The 24497-nt window shown below is 38.7% G+C and overlaps 1 protein-coding gene across 1 annotated transcript in view; it reads right to left on the reverse strand.

Annotated features, from left to right (window-relative positions):
* CNTN3 (contactin 3) overlaps positions 1–24497 on the reverse strand; it is a 249903-nt gene that overhangs the window by 35108 nt on the left and 190298 nt on the right. The window contains exons 11-16 of the mRNA XM_088831971.1: positions 10217–10334; positions 9034–9192; positions 8788–8937; positions 6799–6869; positions 5625–5859; positions 1411–1526 (exon numbers count right to left, since the gene is read on the reverse strand). Of these exons, the coding sequence (XP_088688097.1) occupies positions 1411–1526; positions 5625–5859; positions 6799–6869; positions 8788–8937; positions 9034–9192; positions 10217–10334 (849 nt within the window). The remainder of the gene's footprint in view (positions 1–1410; positions 1527–5624; positions 5860–6798; positions 6870–8787; positions 8938–9033; positions 9193–10216; positions 10335–24497) is intronic.

Here is a 24497-nt window from a genome sequence, read left to right on the forward strand (position 1 = left end):
TCAAGACATCATACAAGAATCTTAGTTCAGCTGAACTGTCCATGGGCAGTTGCCTTGGGTCCAGTGGCCACCCTGCTGTAATCATTTGAGGTTATGTTGGCAGGTGTAAGGGTACATGGTCCTGTACTGCAAACACGTGCTGCATGTAAACCTGCCATGGAATCAGGAATTAGAAGCACGAGGGAAGCTTCCTAAGAAGATGGCTGGGGGCGGAAGTGAAATCACAACTATGGCTACTACAAAGTAGTAGAGAAATTTTAAGACTTAACTTTTTATCTTGTCCATTCTCTGCTCATTTGCTTTCAGTTCTCTCTATCTGCTCCCTCCTAAACATGGGGCCCAGTCAGAATGGTTCTTCTTAACAGTTACAGCCATCTGTGACCTGGCCCCACTGTATTTTTCTTTTCTTCACCTGAGATCAGCTTCCACGGGTAGACCTCTACTCCTTTCATTCCCCCAACGTGCCATGCTCAGTCGGGAATGTTTCCACTTTCTCTATGTTTACTTACTTTTTCTGTTAAACCTGAATGCCCTTATGAAACCTTTCAAGGTCTCTCATCCCTCAACCATTCTGTGTGACCTATTCTGGTCTTCATTACATTTGGTTGTGTGTTCCTATTTCACACCATTCATCTTCTTTCACCAAAGACAATTAATTGAAGGCAAGAATTATATTCTACACAGCTGGCTTCTTTAGAGCCTAGAAGCAACAAGTCCACCAAAAAAATAAGACAAAGCACTGGAGATTGATTTAACTGTCATCACAATCATCCTATGAACTTAAATACTACAGTTCAATCTTATTTTTTGTCAATCCAGCTAAAAGATTAGGCCCACAGGATCGTTATTTCCTTTCATTTTATTATTATTTTCTTTTCTACCATGCTAAAGTTATTTTCATTCAATTGGTTGAGTTAAAAATCAATATTTGTTGATAGTCACAGGGAACGATATAGTGGTACAATTGAACAGAAGTCAGACTTTAGCTAAGATGTCATTGCTATAAAGACTTGTAAATGGTTGGTTTTGCCATACATTGACATGAATTCGCCCCGGGTTTACATAAGTTTCCCCTCCTGAACCCCCCTCCCACCTCCCTCCTCCCTTTATCCTCCCTCTGGGTCATCCCCGCATGCAAGCCCCGAGCATCTTATAACATGCATTGACCCTGAACTAGTGATTCGTTTCACATATGACAACATATGTGTTTCAATGCCATTCTCCCAAATCATCCCACCCTCACCCTATAATATTGTAAAATAATCTGCCTCCAATAAAAAATAAATTAATTACAAAAAATAAAATAAAATTAAGCTTGTGCAGCAAAAAAAAAAAAAAAAGACTTGTAAATGAAAGCAAAGTAGCCTGCCAACATTCATACAGAAGCTAATTAATTTTAAAAGATATTACCTCATAACCGAGTAAGTGTCCATTGCTCAATTTCCAAGGAATGGCATTCCATGAAACTTCAATTTCTGAGGAAGATAGGCTATTTGCAGAAACTTGAGATGGAGCTATTGTAGGCTCTGTTTGGGAACAGAATGTGAAATACAGTTATAATTTTGATAGTTAATTTTAAAAATCTACTGAAGTTTTTATTTAAAAAAACATTTTAACATATTTGAAAATACTATAAAATACTCTTTAAAAATATTTGAAAATATGAACGATGTCTTGGTCATGTCCCATTTCCTAGCAAAAGATGGCATCATGACCACAGGCTTTTTCTTGCTGAACAACCAGAACAGCTCTACCCTCCTCTCTGGCACTCCCTTCTTGGTATTCTACTTTTCTCCTTTTCTCCCCTTTGTTCTTTCCACTATATCATTATTTCTCTCTTTTTCATCCTTCAGACCTTGTGGGAAATCCTATGTCCATAAACACTACCTATTTTTATTTTTGGCCTTGCCAAACAAAAGTCAAGGTCTACAGAATTCATTTACTCAATAAGCATTTAGAGAGTGTCTTGTCCAACCAGGCTCACAAGAGGGGCAAAGTTCAATGGGATCCTGTACTCTTCTGAAGAAGGAGATAAATCTGCACAGAGCTAATACACAGTACAGAGATCCCCTTGGTAATGGAGAACTCCTGGGGTTTCACAGACCCTCTGCAGTGATTCTCCCATCTCAGGACACAGCTCTGAGCAGACATGTCTCCTCCCCCAGCATTCATTTCTATGTTAAAGGATCCTGCTCCCTGGCCACAGCTGATGGATATTGACAGCCTGGTCCAAGGATGGGCCTATTAGATACCTTTCTCTTGAGAACACGGATTTGGAGAAACAAGGAAGACTTGAGGCCAGCCAATCAGCCCTGGCGCCCGAGAGAAGCTCTAGGTTTCTGAGGGCTCAGAGCTTCCTTGATTAAGGCTCTTCATGAGGTCTGCTATTCAATACCTCCCCATTTGATTCAGTGAAATGTCTGAGGATATTTCCAATAACTCTCACTTTTTTCAAAGACCAGTCAAGTCAGATTCTGACATCTGGAACAGACAGAAAGACCTTTAACTGACTCATCAGTGGTGGCAGGAAAGGTAACAGGAGAACGAAGGTGCAGGAGGCAAGAGGACAGTAAAAGGCTCTGGCTGTTGCCTCCCTCCTAGCTACCAGCCCTGCTCCCCATGATGCACAGGGTGGACAGCACCCCAAAACTCCCTGCTCACTCCCCATCACTCCTCAGACCCCTGATCTGCCTTTGTAATGATAATCATTCTCAGTAACTCTTGGAGAAGAGTTCGGGCTATGAATTTAAAAGCTCTTTCTGTTGCAAAAATTTTGATAATGCCTTTTTCTTTGTCTCTCAGAACTCGGTGGAAAAAGAACAAAAATAGGGGGTGATGGTATGATGAAAAAGTGAGCTTTCCTTATTTGTTTTTAGGAATGACAACTGTGGACCCACTTCTGCAATTTACTGTAAGGGTTGGTGAATAGAGGAGATGCTGTGAAATCATATTTCATGAGCTCAGACTACTCAAGAGCAAAAGCCTAAGTTAAAATACTAGCTCAATAGGTCTGTATGGATTTTGGCAAATTCATTAATTTTTCATCAAGCTTCCATTTTCTCCTATGTAAGTGGGAAATAACAATAGAACCAACACATCATTCCTCTTTGGAAAATTCAAATTAGGTAATGTCTGGCTCATAGTAAGCATTCAATACTTGTTACTCCTGCCATTCTAATTAGGTAGAACCACATGAGCTAGCAAATATTCAGCTGCTTTTGACCTACAAAATGGCTTTATAGACTTCTCCTAACACTACTATTATTTTCTAAAGAGATGCAATAACTGGGGCAGAAAGGCAGACAAAGGGAATGAGTCCAGAGTGGAGTGTGTGTGTCTATACCAACTGGAACTGGTGAACCCCATCCTCGAACCTGCATATTCTGTGTTTCACCAATGTCATACTTGTGGTCTTCCCTCTCCCATCTGCTAAAACCTCTCTTTCAGCTCTTAAGAACCACTTTATAACTTGAGACTAGGGCACTTCAAAGAGAATATCTCTCCCTGCTTCACAGACTAGGATTCAGTGTATTTCCCCTAAACAGATGTTTAACTAATTGTGAACTCTGACTATTCACTGAGTTTCATGCTTCAGGTAAGCATGGTTGATCTTTATTACCTGGATGAGGACTCTAACTGTGACTTCAAACATTTTTCTTTTGAAGAATCATATCTGAACTCACAAAGAACTTCCAAATTGGGGTTTTGAATCACAATTGGATTATTAAGTTTGGAACTGATAAAAAGAGCTTCCTCTATTTATGATGAGGTTACATATCAACAAACACACTGTCAGTCAAAAATATAAGTTGAAAATGAATTTAGTACACCACCCTTATGGCAGAAAGTGAAGAGGAACTAAAAAGCCTCTTGACAAACGTGAAAGAGGAGAGTGAAAAAGTTGGCTTGAAGCTCAACATTCAGAAAACTAAGATCATGGCATCTGGTCCCATCACTTCATGGCAAATAGATGGGGGAAACAGTGGAAACAGTGTCAGACTTTGTTTTTTTGGGCTCCAAAATCACTGCAGATGCTGACTGCAGCCATGAAATTAAAAGACGCTTACTCCTTGGAAGGAAAGTTATGACCAATCTAGACAGCATATTAAAAAGCAGAGACATTACTTTGCCAACCAAGGTCCTTCTAGTTAAGGCTACGGTTTTTCCAGTGGTCATGTATGGATGTGAGAGTTGGACTATGAAGAAAGCTGATCGCCAAAGAATTGATGCTTTTGAACTATGGTGTTGGAGAAGACTCTTGAGAGTCCCTTGGACTGCAAGGAGATCCAACCAGTCCATTCTTAAGGAGATCAATCCTGGTTGTTCATTGGAAGGACTGATGCTAAAGCTGAAACTCCAATACTTTGGCCACCTCATGCAAAGAGTTGACTCACTGGAAAAGACTCTGATAGTGGGAGGGATTGGGGGCAGGAGGAGAAGGGGACGACAGAGAATGAGATAGCTGGATGGCATCACCGACTCGATGGAGGTGAGTTTGAGTGAACTACAGGAGTTGGTGATGGACAGGGAGGCCTGGCGTGCTGTGATTCATATGGTTGCAAAGAATCAGACACGACTGAGTGACTGAATTGAACTGAACTGAATATACTGAAGAGCACAGCTTAGCCTGTGCTGTGTGTGCTTAGTTGCTTAGACACGTCCTACCCTTTGCGACCCCATGGCTTGTAGCCTGCCCAGTCTCCTCTGGCCATGAGGATTCTCCAGTCTAGAATGCTAGACTGGGCTACCATGCCCTCCTCCAGGGGACCTCCCCAACCCAGGTCTCCCACATTGCAGGCAGATTCTTTACTGTCTGATTCACCAGTGAAGCCCAAGAATACTGGAGTGGGTAGTCTAACCCTTCTCCAGGGGATCTTCCCAACCCAGGAATCAAACTGGGGTCTCCTGCATTGCAGGTGGGCAGATTCTTTACCAGCTGAGCTACGAGGGAAGCTCTAGCTTAGCTTCAGTTCAGTTCAGTTGCTCAGTCATGTCCGACTCTTTGAGACCCCATGAAACACAGCACGCCAGGCCTTCCTGTCCATCACCAACTTCCGGAGTTCACTCAAACTCACCTCTATCGAGTCGGTGATGCCATCCAGCCATCTCATTCTCTGTCGTCCACTTCTCTTCCTGCCCCCAATCCCTCCCACTATCAGAGTCTTTTCCAGTGAGTCAACTCTTTGCATGAGGTGGCCAAAGTATTGGAGTTTCAGCTGCAGCATCAGTCCTTCCAATGAACAACCAGGACTGATCTCCTTTAGGATGGCCCTGGACATTTACATTAGCCTCCAGTTGGGCAAAATCATTTAATACAAGGCCTATTTTACAATAAAGTGTTGAACATCTCGTGAAATTTATTGGCTACTGTACTGAAAGTGAAAAACAGAACGGAGAATGGTTAAATGGTACAGAATGGTCATATGTGCATCCGCTGTTGACCCCTGTGGTTACCTGGCCAACTAGGAGCTGTGTCTACTGCTGCCCAACACCCTGCCTGATACATTATATGATTCCACATCACCAGTCCAGGAAAAGACTGAACCAAAGTAAAATTTCCACTGAATATGTGTCCCACTTCACACCATTGTAAAGTTGAAAAATCATTAATAGCCTTTCCATACCTTCTTCTGCAGAGAAAACGGTTGTCACTGGGCTAAATGGTCCTTCACCTTTGTTATTATAAACACCCACTTTAACTTCATACAATGAGAATGGCAGGATGCTTTCATTCCTAAAGACATATCTTGGGGTATCAGGAGATGTGACCACTGTCTGGATCCAGTTGGTTACTCCAAGAGGGCGGAAAGCAACAACATACCCAAAACCTTCACCATTCTGTAGTTCTTCAGGGACTGGCTATAAAGGAAAGACATACTAAATCACACTTTCATATGAGGGCAAGGCAAAAAAAATTCATCTATAATGCGGAGTCTTTTCTAAAAGTCATCAAATAACAATCTTCATTGTATGAAGTGGCTGGATTAAGAAAGGAGAAAAGGGACAGGAAGACAGTGAGCTGCTTTAAAATAGACACACGCCACTCTTTCATAGCCATCTAGATAATTAACTAGAATTTTCCAAAATAATTTAGATTTTTGAGCATCCTGTAGCCCCCAATTTGAGTTCTGAGTAATAAAGATATACTTTCAGTTGAAATACTGCATCTCTAAATTAAATAAAATCATCTCCTCCCTAATGTTGATCTTATAGAAGAAATTGTGTACTGACCTGATAATTCAGTGCAAGAGTAAAACTTTAAAAAAGGAAATAAAAACAAGGTTTTAAACTCAAAGCTGTATTTGCATCATGTCAAAAATTTCTACTGATACTCCATGATCTCTTGAATTCTTATTTCTCCATCAACATCTTCAAAAATTAAAGACAACTTTAGTGCCTTCAGGCTTTGTTAGTTAACATTTTTCCTAATTATGACATAAAGCAAGGGCTGAGAGAATGGCCAGAAAGCAGCACTGCCTGGAGAAGTGGCATCCATGTCATCAGTGGGGGAACAGCTCCAGAGTCAAGACTTGACTCATCCCCAGCCAGAGGACCTTGGGCAAATTATTTAATATCTCTATGCCTTAGTGTTTTCAACCTATAAAAAAATGTTGTGAGGATAAAATGGAAAAAAAAATGCAAAATGCTAGGAACAGAAATTAACACAAAGTGAACATTAAAAAATATGAGCCAGTATTAATAGTTCTGCCACCATCACTAGCGCCACCAGCATCCCCCAGGAAGCCACGGCTGTGGGAAGACCATCACCCTCAGGGGGCAGACGCTGCAGACACTTACATCCCAGGTGATCACCAGTTCAGACCGGCTCCCACCTCCTCCACTGACTTCTGAAGGAGGCACCTCTGGCACTACACAGGTTAGAGAGAAGAAACGAAACCCTATTCACATTTGGTAATATTTATCTGAAGGAAGATTCAACATTGTTTACTTTTAGTATCTGAATAATTCTACAATTGGCATATTACATGTGTGTGTGCGTGTGTGCATATATATACGCAATATGTATATGTGTATATCTATGTCTATCTTTGGGGGAGATAATCACATGATTTACATTTGCATAAAATTATTAAAGATTCAAAATATTTCAAACAGTAAGAAAAAATTACTCAGGATGAAGGTAAATAAAATGAGAAAAAGCGCTTCACGAGGTATTATGATAAATCAATCCAGCATGGAAATTTTTTTCCCCAAGTGTCAAACCTACTTTTTTTTATTGAAATACACTTGATTAACAATGTTTTAAGTGTACAGCAAAGTGATTCAGTTATAGACATATATACAGACATATGTACACACACACACATATATATTTTTCAGATTCTCTTCCCTTATAGCTATTGCAAGATATTGAATACAGTTCCCTGTGCTATATAGTAGGTCCTGGTTGCTTATCTGTTTTATATATAGTAGTGTGTATCTGTTAATCCTAAATTTCTAATTTATCCTGTCCCTTTCCTTCTCCCTTTGGGAACGTTTCTTTTCTGTGTCTGTGAATCTATTTCTGTTTTGTAAATCAGTTCATTTGTACCATGTTTTTAGAGTCCACATATAAATAATATCATATGATAATTTGCCTTTCTTTCTGCCTTAATTTTACTTGGTATGATAACCTCTAGGCTTGTACATGTAAGCATGAACATTTAACTTGTGACTACTCTAAGTAAAGATAGAGTTCCCAGAACGCTGGCTTTATATAAAAATGACTCACATTGAAATCTTCAAATCCTGTTCTTTTATGAATCTCACATAGGCATTAGATTTCTCACTAACAGAAATTTATGTTTTGTAAATCTCATGACACACCTAGAGCATAAGACACCTAAAGGCAGGTCCTTGTTGTGTTCACAGCTGTACCCACTGTACCTAGAAAGTGCTCAGCACACAGCAGATACTTTCTAAACATATTTCCGTGAATAAATGAACAGAGTCTCAAGATGGACGTGGCTCCCCAATTTCTCATAATCCCTAGCACGAACATTCTATGCATTGTCCTACGTGAAAAAGCATCATTAAAATTACTGAAATGTATTCCATGACTTCTATCTTGGCTTTGTTCCAAAGTGATACATCGGCTGTATTTCAAACATAATTTTAGTCTTAACACTACAGATTCTGAAAAGGAAAGTCTTAAATCCTGTCTGATGCCTCAATAACGTGATACCATACACACTTTCTGTTTTGCGGTTTCAATGTTAGGCTGTTTTTAGCATTACAAAGACCCCATTACAAAGGGGTCTTATGGCTAATATTAATGGTTACCCCTCATGAAAATTTTAAAAATAATTTTCTCTTAATTTAATATACAAGGACCCGAAATATACCTATTCATCAACCACTTAAGCTCATTCACTGAGCTTGGAGGGCAGAATGAGATTTCCTAGCAGCTGATCTCCCAAAAGTCATTATCCTAGCAATTTGTCAATGCTTGTTATAAATGAAAACAGCACTTCTCCTGTTAACAGGGTGACGATGTCAGATAGTAATTATAACCTTAAGTGACAAAAACATAGTCACTCTACATGCACTAATGAAGGCCGGTGCTGGACTGAACTCTTGCAAATGTCGCACTACATCAGATTCACTTACACGTGTGTCTTTTGACAAATGCCATATGGCCAGCCTGCCGTGAGACAGGTCAGGTAATTGCAGTACGGCATTATTGAGGCTGAACCCCTGCTGGCCTGGGGATCAAGGGCAAGGGAAGTGGAAACACACACCAAGGAAAACCTACAAAGCCAAGACTCAGAAAACAAAAACACTAACCTGCCTCTTCAGTTCTTACTTTTTCTGAGGGTAAACTGGGTTCTCCACCTCCGATTTTGTTACTGGCTACAACCCGAAATTCGTACTCCACCCATGGATTTAACTCGACTACTGTAGCTGTGTGTGTTTTCCCATCAATGACCTCAGGCACTACAAAGGAATATTTCAGAGAGGTAAACGTTTGTGCATCTTAGGGTTGATCTGAAATCCATTCATTTGCAGTGGCATCTGCCTCACCCCCTTTACCTGTTGTGGCCATTTGCCAACCCACGGAGAAGGGCGTCCTCGCCTGGACAGAATAGGCTATAATTGGGCTGTGGTTGTCTGTACCTTCTTTCCAAGAGAGCTGGGCTGTTGTGTCTGTAATTTCATCTACCTTCACGCTTTCTGGTGGCCCAGGTGAACCTATGGAAGGCAAAAATGCAAAGAACGGTTCAGTTCAGTCACTCAGTCATGTCTGACTCTAGTTAGCGATTATTCCATAAACCAAAGTGAAGAACCTGCCTCATGACATGTGAATACCTCCAATGGACCCCAATTTCAAAAGCACTTATGGAAAAAGGAAATTTCCCTGGCAATAAAACAACCATTTTCTTTCTTTTGCATTCCTGTTGTTAGATATTAAATCTGGATTTTGAGCCATAAATTCCAAAGGCATAACACTCCACGACTGCAAATGACATCTGCTTTTTGAGTCTTTTGTTTGGCAGGATTCCTGTACCTTTCCAAATTCAATAACCTTCACTTTTGCGTGAAGCCTTTTTTTTTTTTTTTTTTAAATCCCCTGGGACATTTCTGTAGTTTCCAGTTTGTTATCTAGAGCTGTTTTATTCTACAGTGCACTCTGGGTCATTTTTCAGCCCAGTAGCAAATCAGTACTTTGGACAGTAGCTCAGATTGGCAAATCTTCTCAGGCATTCTGGATGATCCTGGTTTTTTGGAAGTATACACACAGACACACACATACACACACACTCTATCACTATTCTCTTTCACATTAAACACTAATACTGAATTAATGACATGTTCAAAAACACATCAGCTTGGCAGCAGCTGTGGAATGCTTATTACTGTGAGAGCTACTGGAATGACAGAATTGAGATTTTTATTTTTTTGAATTAGCGTCAGTTCTCATTGGTACATCTTCTGGTCTATTTGGGTGGGGTGGGGATCAAATCAATATTATAATTTGAATGCTCATATTGCTACCTCTGGAGAAGGAAATGACAACCCACTCCAGTATTCTTGTTTAGAGAATCTTGTGGACAGAGGAGCCTGGTGGGCTGCTGTCCATAGCATTGCATAGAATTGGACACGATTGAAGCGACTTAGAATAGCACTGCTATCTCATCACGGTTTTTTCTTCAGCAAGGAAGGCTCAGTTAACATGTTTAAAAACAAAACAAAACACTGAGCCATTAATGCTTACCTCTTACTATGAGGTCAGCGGCAGATGAAACGCTGTCCACCCCAGTCTGCACCATACAAACATATTTTCCACTGTGCTTCAGTTGAATGTTTCTGATCATTAAATCACCTGATGAACTCTGTTGGAAAACACAGGTAATGAACATGTTATTATTCAGAAAACACCGAGAATCTTAAAGGCCATATTCAAAAACACCATTGGGACAAAAACCCATATTTAGAGAGAAGACCTAGGTGGTTACAAAACAGAAGATTGCTCCAATGGAAAGTATGGAAATAAAAACAAGTTAAAAACCATACATGACTGCAGACATAGGTTTCTGTAGCTAAATAAATGACAAGCTTTCCCCTGAGCATTTATGGTTTCACAGATAAATAAGGGCAGAGATTACAGTCTCAGAGTCTATTTACTTCCACTAGGGTGACACTTCTTTTTATATCTACTGCTCAGCACCAGCTCAACTCTTTTCTCTTGTTCCAGCCTCTCTGCAATTATCTGCCTGAGAAGAAGAGGGAAGCATTTAGGTATCTGGTGGGAGATAAATGCAGCACGACAAGGGGATTACCACGGTTGAGACACTTTTCGGAGCTCTTTGAAGCTTAAAAAGCCTAATGCTGTTTAATTCCTTTGCTACAGAATTTAGGGACAGTAGTATGAACCCCTCAGTAAGAAGAAATTAAACATTTTAAACCAAAAAATAATAGCTGCCCATAAAGACACTGGCTGGCGTTTCCCAGTGCCAATTAATGAAGCAAATGTATTTCTAAAAGCTCAACTTCAAACAGTCCTCATTTTAAAAGAATGTAAAACCATGTTCATAAAATGACTAACTGCAGGCCAGTTTCATGCATTAGTAAAAGTATGGATTGAAATAAAATGATTTGGAAAGCAAAGCCTTTTGAAAAGGATCACTTACTGGAAAAATCTCTAAACTGGTACAGACGAGGAAGCAATGAGTGGTTTGTCTATAAATTAAAAGGATAATTTTACTTTTGGGTTCTCCTAGTATTTGTTGAAAGATAGATTCCACTATCTTGTTTTTAGGTAATTTCCCAAGATCTCTCGGGTGATTTCTTAAATATTGCTTCAAATCCTCAGGACTCTTAATGGTCTATACATTCTCTGATGGTTTGAACAGTATGGCTTTAACCATGATTTTCTTGAGTACTGGGAATAGACAGATGGGAGGTGATTGATGGCTGTAATTAAATAATAATCCAGAAACTGTTAAGTTTGCACATTTTACTTTCATCAAGTTAAACTTTTTCCTTTCTCTCCCTCTCTCTCTTTCTCCTCAGGGTTATTTAGAAATTTATCCCTAGGACAAAACCTTCAATGCTTGCTGACCTTTAGAAACTCTCAGGTTTTATGAGTGCCATATCCTCACAGGAGGTTGATTATCTTTTCTATAGAAATCTCTTATTTTCAGTGAAGTAAGAACTGTTATGATTAAACTCCATTAAGGCATTAGGGTAAGCTATTATTATTTCCTGTGTTTATTTGCTTATTTTGAAAGCAGTTGGGTAAAAAGGGGCTGAAAGCAGGATTTTCTTTACGTCTGTATATTCTTGAATACAATTTCTAGGCACATAAACTGGTTTTGTTTCTTGAAGAAATAAAAACAAAAAAAAAGACTGATGTTGGGTTTGTCATTTCTGTTCATTTTGGTATCGATGGATAAAGAGAGACATAACTTAGCTAGTTTATGTAATACCCAAACCATCTTCCTGAAGAAATACAGCTAGGCTCACAATCAAGAGAAATACAACTTTTAATTATTTTTTACACTGAGAGTGAAAACAGAAGCAATGAACATGCAGACAAGGAACAACTGAGTTTTTCTTTCAGAACTAACATGAAACTGAGTGGATGAATACATTAATGAAAAATAAAATGCAGCAAAAACTAAGAAAGATCCTGTCCTTAATTTTTGTCTTTCTCAGTAGACTAAATTTATATTATTTCTCTTCTAGCACTTTTTCTCTCTCACCCAATCTGTTGTCTTTTAATGAAGCAATTTAAAGAGTCAAGATTGATCTTCACAAAATTTCATTAAATGCTTGGCATATATGATTCACTTGAGGTTAGAGAAGTGCCTTATATATAACCTCTGCTCTCTAGGATAGAAACCTAAGTCAGGGTTTTATGCATGTGTGTGTGAAAAAAGTTATGTTTACACATTTATGGAAGTTTATTTAATAAAGGTTCAATAAATTGCATGGCACATACTATATATATACAACCTCAGAATGAAAGAGGAAAGAAATTTCCAGTCCTGCCGAGGATGTGGAGCAACCGGAACTCTTATTGTTACTAATGGGAGTGCAGACTGGTGCAATTACTCTGGAACTCTGTTTAGAAATATCTACTAAGGCAGGATATAAGCATAATCGACAACCCGGCAATTCAACCCCTATTACATACTTTACAGATATGTGTGCATATGCTCACTAAAGACATTTATAAGAACGTCTGTGGTAGTACTAACCATAATAACTAAAGGATGGAAACAATCTAATGTCCATCACAATAGAGCAGCTTAATAAGCAGTGAAATATTCATGAAATACTAATAGACCATGAAAATCAATGAACTATAACTACACAGATCATGCACAGCCAAGTCTCAACATAAATAAAAGATATAAATCAGATAGAACAGAGTAAAATGATACCGACTTATCATATTGTAAATCTGGATTGTGACTATCTTTGATGCTATATTTAGTACTGCAATGAAGCAATCACTAGGACTTCTGGAATAGGGGTTCCACTGCTTCTGGATTTCACTGTTGTTTACTTGAATGGGTTCATTTTGTGAAAATTCATCAGGTTATAGATTTATAGCTTGTGTATTTTTGGGGAGAACATAATAGCTCTAAAGATGCAGTTATTCTAATGTGTAACTATGGCTCTAAAAGCACCACTGTAAATAAGACCATAGTTGAAATGGTCAAAAAACATGGTTGTGATTCTAAATTTCAATTTCTTTCAAAAGAATAAAATGCTTAATAACAATAAAAATACTATTAATTAGTCCATTTGATACTTTCTTATTAAAATGAAAACTATTCCCAGACATTAAGAAAAAAGATATAAAAGTACAAAGGAATTCCAAAAGGAAGTTTCACTTTGACCAATCTTGTCCTCATCAGTTTTCACTGTTAATAGTTAAAATACATGTAATTAATTACTGATTACAATAATGATAACAGGAGAAGAGTATAAAAAAAATCCAAGTAGAATTAGTCTATTTGCAGTATAATAGCACTTGATAGATTATTTTTCAATATAGTCATCAGTAAAATTACATTATTTAGAAATATTTAGAAACAAGCTTATAATCCATTGAGTGTAAACATAATTCACATAAAACAACTTACAAACATTACAAACATTAATACTCTTTGAATAAATTCTTAGGAGTACAATAACTCTTTGAATAAAAATAGCTTCTACTTTATTATCTCTTAAATTAGTGTTGTGGTCTTTCTTTATACAGTTTTCCTAAATTCTCCTTCCCCCCACCTCAAATAGAATGGGCTAGAATTAGAACAATACAGAAGCAAATCTTCATTTCCCTATCTCTATTTCCCTTAAAACATCTCCCTCAAACTGCAGCAGTATAATTTCAGTCTTTCAGAAAGCAAGTCCTTTTTCTATGCTGCTGATCATAGCATTACTTGAAAATGGAGCTTTTCAGTAAGAGAAGATCCCTGTTCCTACAGGTTAAACAGGATTTTAAGATGAGGGAGACATTTCCCTAAGTCATATGAATTTTAGCTCTTTCTAAAAAGCACTATCTTTTTAAATATGATCATTGATTCAAAAATATTCATTAAACAATGGCTATACTTTAGTCACTGGGGATACAATGGTGAGGGGAAAACAAAAACAAAAACAAAAAACCAGTCCTTATGTTCATGGAGCTTACAGATGAAAGATGGCCATTAATCAAATGACTACTACAAATCAATGTAAAAGTACAGTGCAATGCAAGGTCAAAGTACACCGACAAATCTATGAGTTTCTGGAGTCTCAATATATTGATAGCTAATATCTGCAATAGGAACAGAAGCTATCCAGCAAAAGAGGGTTAGAAAAAATGGTCTACACTAGAGACTCACACATATGCAGAGACTCTAAGACAGGTGAGAAAATAGTCTACTTTGAGAGTGCCAGGGGTAGGGTATGTCAGGAGGATAATCAATTCACAAATCCAAATGAACAAGCCTCCTCCACTACCACAAGCTCCATTTAATTTTGCTGTAGCTGATTTCAGGTTCATACTCATGTCTTAATGACAGTACATTTTTTTCATTATATTTTAAAAACCTCAAAGAGGTTTGTTAAGTAAGAAGTGCTTACTTATCTAATTATTTGTTTTTCTAATTACATAGATTTCTCCAAGATCATATTTACAGAACATGTTACATGCATAAACAGTAAATGGATTTATAAGCCAAATCACCTTTGAGGTAAATTGGAAAAGGGAAAGTCCACAGTGCATGAGATGAATTGGAAGAGAAGTTTGTTAATTTTCCCATATATTTTTTTAGGTGATGATGGTAATGACATTTCTGATATAATTTAAAAACCACTCTGTATTGAAAGAAAAACACTACACAATAACCCACACCAGGTGAAGATAAGGAAGCAGACAGCTCATCACTAAATACAGGTAAGCTGAAAGTACATTGCGAGATATACAGCATGCTAAAAGTCAAAGTATAAAATAAACCTTTCTACTTGGAAAACCTCTTGAACCCTGCAAATATAACATGAACTTTCAATAAAACAAATTTTCAGCAAAAACAATTCCCTAGTAAGCACTCTTGATATAGATGCTGCTGCTGGGCTGCCAAGAAGCATAATTTGCCAGTTTAAGCGGGATAAAAGGTATTTTGAAAACAATTTGGAAGGCAAGGTAGAATAGAATTTCTTCTCTTTTTAAAATCACATTTACACAGCCTATTATTGTACAGACTCCAATATTCATCATTCATCCCAGCATCTGGGTTGTCTTCCAAGCCCTGACATTGCATGTGAATTATACACAGGAACTTGCAACAGTGTAACCAATAGCTTACTTCTGAAACCTGAGTGGTGGTTTTATCTGTAAAGGTCCCTGAGGGAATTGGTAGAAAATGTGAGTCACCTCTGTATTTCTGACCAACCAAGTTCCCCCAACACATCCCAAATGGCTGTGACACGGCCACCTGTTTTACAGATGGACGCTGCTCACCCAAGGAACAGAAATAACCAGCAACCACTGAAAGATGAAGACAGGCTCTACCACTGGAAACAGTGTTAATTTTTCTGATTCATTAATAGTTTCAAATGAAACTTTGATACCAAGTTATCTGTAGAGGTCATATTTAGGGCAGTAATAAGCAATTGGTTCACATCAAAAAATTTTTGATTTTCTTTGGTACCAATAAATCAGAATAAATGATCCTTTATAGATTCAAAGGATTAGATCTGACAGACAGCGTGCCTGAAGAACTATGGACAGAGGTTCATGACACTGTACAGTAGGTAGTGATCAACACCATCCCAAAGAAAAAGAAATGCAAAAAAGCCAAATGGTTGTCTGAGGAGGCCTTACAAATAGCTATGAAAAGAGGAGAAGCAAAAGGCAAAGCAGAAAAGGAAAGATATGCCTATTTGAATGCAGAGTTCCAACCAATAGCAAGGAGAGATAAGAAAGCCTTCCTCAGTGATCAGTGCAAAGAAATAGAGGAAAAAAATTGACTGGGAAAGACTAGAGATGGGGCGGTGGCTGAGAGGAGCTACCACATGCCTGAGGTCAGGGGTGGCGGCCTGAAGATCTACCCCATGCCCGAGGTCAGGGGAGGCGACCAAGAGGAGCAACCCCATGTCCAAGGAGCCGTGGCTGCGTGGGCGCAGGAGGGCCAAGAAGAGTTACTTCACCTTCAAGGTCAGGAGGGGCGGCCGTGAGGAGATACCCCTTGTCCAAGGTAAGGAGCAGCAGCTGCACTTTGCTGGAGCAGCCGTGAAGAGATACCCCACACCCAAGGTAAGAGAAACCCAAGTAAGATGGTAGGTGTTGCGAGAGGGCATCAGAGGGCAGACACACTGAAACCATAATCACAGAAAACCAGCCAATCTGATCACACGGACCACAGCCTTGTCTAACTCAATGAAACTAAGCCATGCTGTGTGGGGCCACCCAAGATGGACAGGGCATGGTGGAGAGGTCTCATGGAATGTGGTCCACTGGAGAAAGGAATGGCAAACCACTTCAGTATTCTTGTCTTGAGAACCCCATGAACAGTATGAAAAGGCAAAATGTTAGGATAATGAAAGGGAAACTCCCTGGGTCAGTAGGTGCCCAGTATGCTACTGGAGATCAGTGGAGAAATAACTCCAGAAAGAATGAAGGGATGGAGCCAAAGCAAAAACAATACCCAGTTGTGGATGTGACTGGTGATAGAAGCAAGGTCCAATGCTGTAAAGAGCAATAAGGATAGGAACCTGGAATGTCAGGTCCATAAATCAAGGCAAATTGGAAGTGGTCAAACAGGAGATGGCAAGAGTGAACATCGACATTCTAGGAATCAGTGAATTAAAATGGACTGGAATGGGTGAAGTTAACTCAGATGACCATTATATCTACTGTGGGCAGGAATCCCTTAGAAGAAATGGAGTAGCCATCATTGTCAACAAAAGAGTCCAAAATGCAGTACTTGGATGCAATCTCAAAAATAATAGAATGATCTCTGTTCGTTTCCAAGGCAAACCATTCAATACCACGGTAATCCAAGCCTATGCCCCAACCAGTAACGCTGAAGAAGCTGAAGTTGAACGGTTCTATGAAGACCTACAAGACCTTTTAGAACAAACACCCAAAATAGATGTCCTTTTCATGATAGGTGACTGGATTGCAAAAGTAGGAAGTCAAGAAACACCTGGAGTAACAGGCAAATTTGGCCTTGCAGCACGGAATGAAGCAGGGTAAAGGCTGATAGAGTTTTGCCAAGAGAACGCACTGGTCATAGCAAACACCCTCTTCCAACAACACAAGAGAAGACTCTACACGTGGACATCACCAGATGGTCAACACCGAAATCAGATTGATTATATTCTTTGCAGCCAAAGATGGAGAAGCTCTATATAATTAGCAAAAACAAGACCGGGAGCTGACTGTGGCTCAGATCATGAACTCCTTATTGCCAAATTCAGACTTGAATTGAAGAAAGTAGGGAAAACGACTAGACCATTCAGATATGACCTAAATAAAATTCCTTATGATTATACAGTGGAAGTGGGAAATATGTTTAAGGGACTAGATCTGATAGAGTGCCTGATCAACTATGGACGGAGGTTCGTGATGTTGTATAGGAGACAGGGATCAAGATTATCCCCATGGAAAAGAAATGCAAAAAAGTAAAATAGCTGTCTGAGGAGGCCTTACAAATAGCTGTGAAAAGAAGAGAAGTGAAAAGCAAAGGAGAAAAGGACAGATATAAGCATCTGAATGCAGAGTTCCAAAGAATAGCAAGGAGAGATAAAAAAGCCTTCCTCAGCGATCAATGCAAAGAAATAGAGGAAAACAACAGAACAGGAAAGACTAGAGATCTCTTCAAGAAAATTAGAGATACTAAGGGAACATTCCATGCAAAGATGGGCTTGATAAAGGACAGGAATGGTATGGACCTAACAGAAGCAGAAGATATTAAGAACAGGTGGCAAGAATACACAGAAGAACTATACAAAAAAGATCTTCACGACCCAGATAATCACAATGGTGTGATCATTCAACTAGAGCCAGACATCTGGAATGTGAAGTCAAATGGGCCTTAGGAAGCATCACTACGAACAAAGCTAGTGGAGGTGATGGGATTCCAGTTGAGCTATTTCAAATCCTGAAAGATGATGCTGTGAAATGCTGCACTCAATATGCCAGCAGATTTGGAAAACTCAGCAGTGACCACAGGACTGGAAAAAGTCAGTTTTCATTCTAATCCCAAAGAAATGCAATGCCAAAGAAGGTTCAAACTACCGCACCAGTAAATTTCCATTCCAATCCCAAAGAAAGGGAATGCCAAAGAATGCTCAAACTACCGCACAATTGCACTCATCTCACATGCTAGTAAAGTAATGCTCAAAATTCTCCAAGCAAGGCTTCAGCAATATGTGAACCATGAAATCCCAGATGTTCAAGCTGGTTTTAGAAAAGGCAGAGGCACCAGAGATCAAATTGCCAACACCCATTGGGTCATTGGAAAAGCAATAGAGTTCCAGAAAAACATCTATTTCTGCTTTATTGACTACGTCAAAGTCCTTGACTGTGTGGATCACAACAAACTGTGGAAAATTCTTAAAGAGACGGGAATACCAGACTACCTTATCTGCCTCCTGAGAAATCTGGATGCAGGTCAAGAAGCAACAGTTAGAACTGGACATGGGAAAACAGACTGGTTCCAAATTTGGAAGGAGTATTCAAGGCTGTATATTGTCACCCTGCTTATTTAACTTAAATGCAGAGTACACATTGAGAAATGTTGGACTGGATGAAGCACAAGCTGGAATCAAGATTGCCAGGAGAAATATCAATAACCTCAGACACGCAGATGACATGACCCTTATGGCTGAAAGTGAAGAAGAACTAAAGAGCCTCTTGATGAAAGTGAGAGAGGAGAGTGAAAACGTTGGCTTAAAACTCAACATTCAGAAAACTAAGATCATGGCATCTGGTCCCATCACTTCATTGCAAATAGATGGGGAAACAGTGGAAACAGTGACAGACTGGGCTCCATAATCAATATAGATGGTGACTGCAGCTTTGAAATTAAAAGATGCTTGCTCCTTGGTAGAAAAGTTATGACCAACCTAGACAGCATGTTAAAAAGTAGAGACATTAATTTGGCAACAATGGTCTGTTAGTCAAAATATGGTTTTTCCAGTAGTCATTTATGGATGTGAGAACTGGACGACAAAGAAAGCTGAGCCCCAAAGAATTGATACTTTTGAACTATGGTGTTGGAGAAGACTCCTCAGAGTCCCTTGGACTGCAAGGAGTTCAACCAGTCCATCCTAAAGGAAATCAGTCCTGAATATTCATTGGATTGATTGATGTTGAATCTGAAATTCCAGTATTTGGCCACCTGATGTAAAGAACTGACTCATCTGAACGGACCCTGATGCTGGGAAAGATTGAAGGAGGGAGTAGAAAGGGATGACAGAGGATTAGATGGTTGGATGGCATCACTGACTCAATGGTCATGAATTTGAGTAAACCCAAAAGTAAACTTTTGAGTATAAATTTGGTGATGGACCGGGAGGCCTGGCATGCCGCATTCCATGAGGAAACAAAGCGTTGGACACAACTGAGCGACTGAACTGAACTGATCCTTTATAGGATTTAGATATCAGCTTCTCCTATCATAACTATTGTGAGAGTGACGTATAGAAGATAAAAGCTGGGTCAAAGACCCTTCAGACATATTTTTAATTGTATCCAATATCCAAGTTACCTTAGAGGTATCAACTTCTATTTCAACATCAAGCTCATATTAACGGCCTGGGGATTTTTTTTTTTTTTCTGGTTAGGGTAGTGTTCATGGAGTATCTTATGGAAGCTGAGGATCTCATGATCCCTAGTGTCTGTTCCCAAAGTGATTGCTCCCTCAATGCTTCCTAAACTTCAGTCATTAGAAGGACACCTCTGCATTTTTGGTAAGCCACATCTCAGGACAAAATGCTCTATTATTTACTTAATTTTTTCTTAAACGATTTAACTTTCTTAAATTTAAATTATATAGAAGTCAACACAGAAATATGTGTACTTTCATCTAACATGGAACAGTGCTGACCAAAATAATAGGTAACTGATAAAATGAAAAGGGTAGAAATAGAAAACAATGCAGACAGACATGGTCCAAAATAATGTAAATGGACACTAGCTGTACATTTTCAAAGTCTCTGAGAATGTGACCTTTGCTCTTTTAATTAAAAAGGCAGATTAACAAGAATTGGAAAATCATTCTGACAAACCTAACACCATACTGAATTACTCTCGTTGATTTAACCTAAATGATTGAAACAAAATTGAAAACAGCGTGGATCTTACTCTGCTTTGTTTAATGTTGCCTATTGGGTACCTTATCTGCGCTTTGCAAAACACTTGACTACTCAGATCATTAAGCCAGTAGCTCTCAATACTGGCTGTACAATAAATTCACCTGGACAGTCTTTATAAAGATACCAGAAATTATGAAGCTACATCCCAGAACAGTTAAATCAGGATGGACGAGAAAGAGGAGACCTTTTAGATAATTCTAATGATCAGCTAATATCAAAACTCATTAAACTCCTGAGATTTCATAATCTTTATCTTCACACCTCCTGGAACTAAAAGGCTCAAGACAGTCACCAACATCTTCTCCCTAGGTTTAAAGCTCTGCAGTCAATAAATGCATAAAATAATCATCAAGTTAGGTTGTTTAGTGCTGGGGAAAGTACTCCGGTATATATTTTCATTCTGGAGGATGGAAGAGAAAGTAGTATTTGTGAAACAGATGCTATAGGTCAAGCACGAGGCTCATTTCCTTGCCATTAGATTGCACTGATGTACTTGTTGTCATTTTAAAAACAACAGTCATTGAAATAATTCAACAAGTGATAGGTTTCTACAGAAACTGTTAGTCAACGTGAATCACCCTAAGATTACTCTGAACTGATGTGACAATTCTGACAAAGAATGAAGGTGTTTCAAGTCACAATATCTTGAGCACAATATCTAAGAGCATGTCTTGAGTAGCAATCCCATCTCACAGATCAAATGTCTTTTTTCTCTTTGCTCTTTTTACCCTGATATGAGAGGTTTAAAATACACTGGGAGTAGATCTGTCCCTTGTAGAATTATAAAGTTAGCACATAAAAAATGAAATCCACTGATACAAAGGTACAAAAAGCCACTCTGTCGTGGAAACTTGAGCAAGAAGTTTGTCCCAAATGTCTTGCATTCACTTCCTAGTTCCAATTACTTTTGGTGTGTAATAAATTACTCCCAAAATTTAGTGGCTTAAAAAAATGATGATCATTTACACCACTCAACAATGTGTATTCTGAGCAGAGATCATCAGCTCACCTCAGCTGTAAACCTTATCAGCTGGGGCAGCTTGAATGGGGACAGGCAGACCAGCGTACATGACTGTTGAGTGGTTTGGCTAGTGAGCGGAAGCACAGCCATGCTCTTAAGGTAGACCTCTCTGTCTACCTGTATGTACTTCCTCATATGATGCTGGTTGGATTCCAAGCAAAACTGTACCAATACAACAAGGTGGAAGTGCATGCATTTTTACGAGCTAGCCTCAGCAATCACAGAACTTCACTCCTATTTTTCTTTATTGGTTAAGGCAGTCACAACGAGGAGAGGCATGAATTTCACCACTTGATGAGGAACACTGTCAGAGTCATGGTGAAAGAAGAGCAAGTTGGGCAAAGTGTGCTTGTGTAGCCATTTTTGGAAAACACCATGAACCACATCCCTTCAGATCCACTCTGTAGCTGCCATACTGCCTCTTTGGAGGGTAGGTGACCTACAAAGACTATACAAAATGGTCCTCTAACTTTCTGTCTTTTCCTGTCTGTTCCTCCCATCAGCAGTTCTGAGAGAGGATGGTGAGTTTGTAGTCTTTGTTTATCAAAATTCATTCTTGCAGGGTTGTTGTAAGCTGACTGTGCGAAGAAAACAAAATAGATGTAAAAAAAACTCCAACAACCCTGATCTAGATGTCCTTTCATGTCAGTAGCCTGTGTGATAAGCCAGAAAAAAGATACCCACAGTCAGAGAGAATAAAATTATACTCTCTCCTAGGAGAGTTGTTCACAAAGTGATCATGCTAGCTTTATTTCGACTTCATACCAAAATATTCCAACAGTTTTCCTGATACTCCAGAAATATAGATTTTTAAAATCTCAAAGCAAAAGAAAGAAAAGTGAAAGTGAAGTCGCTCAGTCATGTCTGACTCTTTGCAACCCCACTGACTGTAGCCTACCATGCTCCTCCATCCATGGGATTTTTCAGGCAAGAGTACTGGAGTGTGTTGTCATTTCCTTCTCCAAAATCTCAAAGTCTTATTTAAAAAGATGACAAAAAAGATGACAGACTGAGAGAGTCAATTCCTAGGCAAGTTGATAAGAAGCTCAGGATCCCCAAGGAGGTCTCAAGGAGGAGGAAAGGACAAATGTCTGTTTTTTTTCTCTACTTTCCTTAGTCTTAGTCACATAAAATGTTTTAAAATGTTACATAAATTAGTCACATAAAATGTTTTCCATAACTGATGATTATACAACAAACAACTCAGTTTAAACTCTGTACTAAGGATTATATAACAACAATATATCTTGCTTGAGGACAGTTTCTCCTTCTTTAAAACCTTCTGACTAATCCAGTTACCTTAAAATGTATATTATGGGAGTAGGTCTAGTAAGATCTTTACAACCTTGAGACATTCTTTTGATCTATTGTAATAACCAATTAAATATATAACTCCCTTGCTAACACTAGCAAGGGGGGCACTCTCCATCCCCCTTCTGATGTCTATGTCAGAAGCGTTTTCTGCCCCTTTTCTTACTTTAATAAAACTCTGCTACACAAAAGCTTTTGAGTGATCCCAAAGCTAAATCATCTTCTTCTTCGGAGATCATGAATCCAACATCATTCACTGTAAGCTATCAAAGACAGAAGGCTGGACGTCAAATATTATCATTAGACTATTTTTCTAGTAAAAAAGCATCATCTAAAATTTTGAAGTCAGTATTAAAAAATGGTTTTCAAAATTAGAGTATTTACTGTAATAAAAAATTGCTAAAGTTCCTGGGTTTTGTGTCTAAAATTTTCAATTGCCCCAAGTGAGCCATTTATTCTTCACTTTCTTTTTCATGTCCAAATCAACTATATGGTATAATTAAATATTATGTCTTGTAAAGTAGAATAATTTTCTTTCTGAAATTGAGACATAAAAATCCAAGCCACTATGGACAATTACAACTCAATAATAAAAAGTCAAATAACCTAATTAAAAAACAGACAAATCACCCTGACTTCTGATTTTCAACTGGCATATAAACAGTTTAGCAGTCATCACTCTGTTCTGACAACAAGTAAAAGCTAAGCAACTCCTCTTAAATCTGACAGAGAAGTGAGGTCACAGAATAAAATCACTACCTGTGAAATGGAGAGACAACAGGAAAATACAGAGAACCACAACTTTCTGGAGCAGAAATCTAACAGTAGAATTTTCCCTGGAAGCCAGTATTGGAGTAGAGAAATCTGAACTGTGACTGATGAATTTCTGGAGGGTCAGCAGAACAAGTCTAAGAGCTAACACTCCTGGGAATCCAGGACATAGGTGGTTCCCCACACTTTTCTGAGCTTAACCTCCAGGAACTCAACTGGATCATCATAGTGAATAATGATTGAAGATCTCATACTTGTGGGAGGGGAAGGTAAAATGAACCATTCTGCAATAAGCCAGAGCACTATATTCTTCTTAAAAAACAAATTTTGCCTTCAGAAGAAATTATTTTACCAGAGCCTAACCTGCTGGGGATTTGTAATAGACTAGTAAATCTTGTCCATGGGGTCACATAGAATCACACATGACAGCAACACAACACCACCACCTCTTTCTAAGTAAAATACCCAAATCTAGCTTCTGGGGAACAGAAACACACAGCTCCAGTCCCTCCAGCCATCCTGTCTCACCAAATGGGTGAGGAGGAGACAAAGACCTGGTGAAGTTGATAATTCAGGAGGACAGGTTCACCAAAACAATGGGACCAAGACATATAACTAGAGAATACCTCTTTCTCACTCCCATACTTTCCCACTATATTTGTAAAGCCCTATTCACTGCACTTCTTTTAGCCAGTACATCATTCATGGGTTTCAAGAGCAAACTTACACAGCATATTAAAATGCAAAAAACACATTATTAAGAGGTTGAGTATTCAGAACAGGCATCAGACATGGAATGAGTTATCAGACTAGAAATTTTAAAGAACTATGATTAATATGCTAAGGTATTTAATGGAACAAAGTAGGTAGTATGCAAAAAATTGATAATGTAAGCAGAGGAATGGAGATTCTTAAAAAAAACAAACAGTAAAAAAAATGTGTAAGTTGAAGGGCAAGTTCCTATAATCTATAGGAAGCTGTATAAGACAAGACAGCTGTTTTCTCAAGGATCTGTAGAGAAGTAAGTCTCCTTGAAAAACATTTAAAAAAAGAAATGCTAGTGATAAAAAAT

This window comes from Moschus berezovskii, chromosome 24 (assembly GCF_049115385.1).
Source record: "Moschus berezovskii isolate FMDL1 chromosome 24, NW_MosBer_1.0, whole genome shotgun sequence".
Taxonomy (NCBI): Eukaryota; Metazoa; Chordata; class Mammalia; order Artiodactyla; family Moschidae; genus Moschus; species Moschus berezovskii.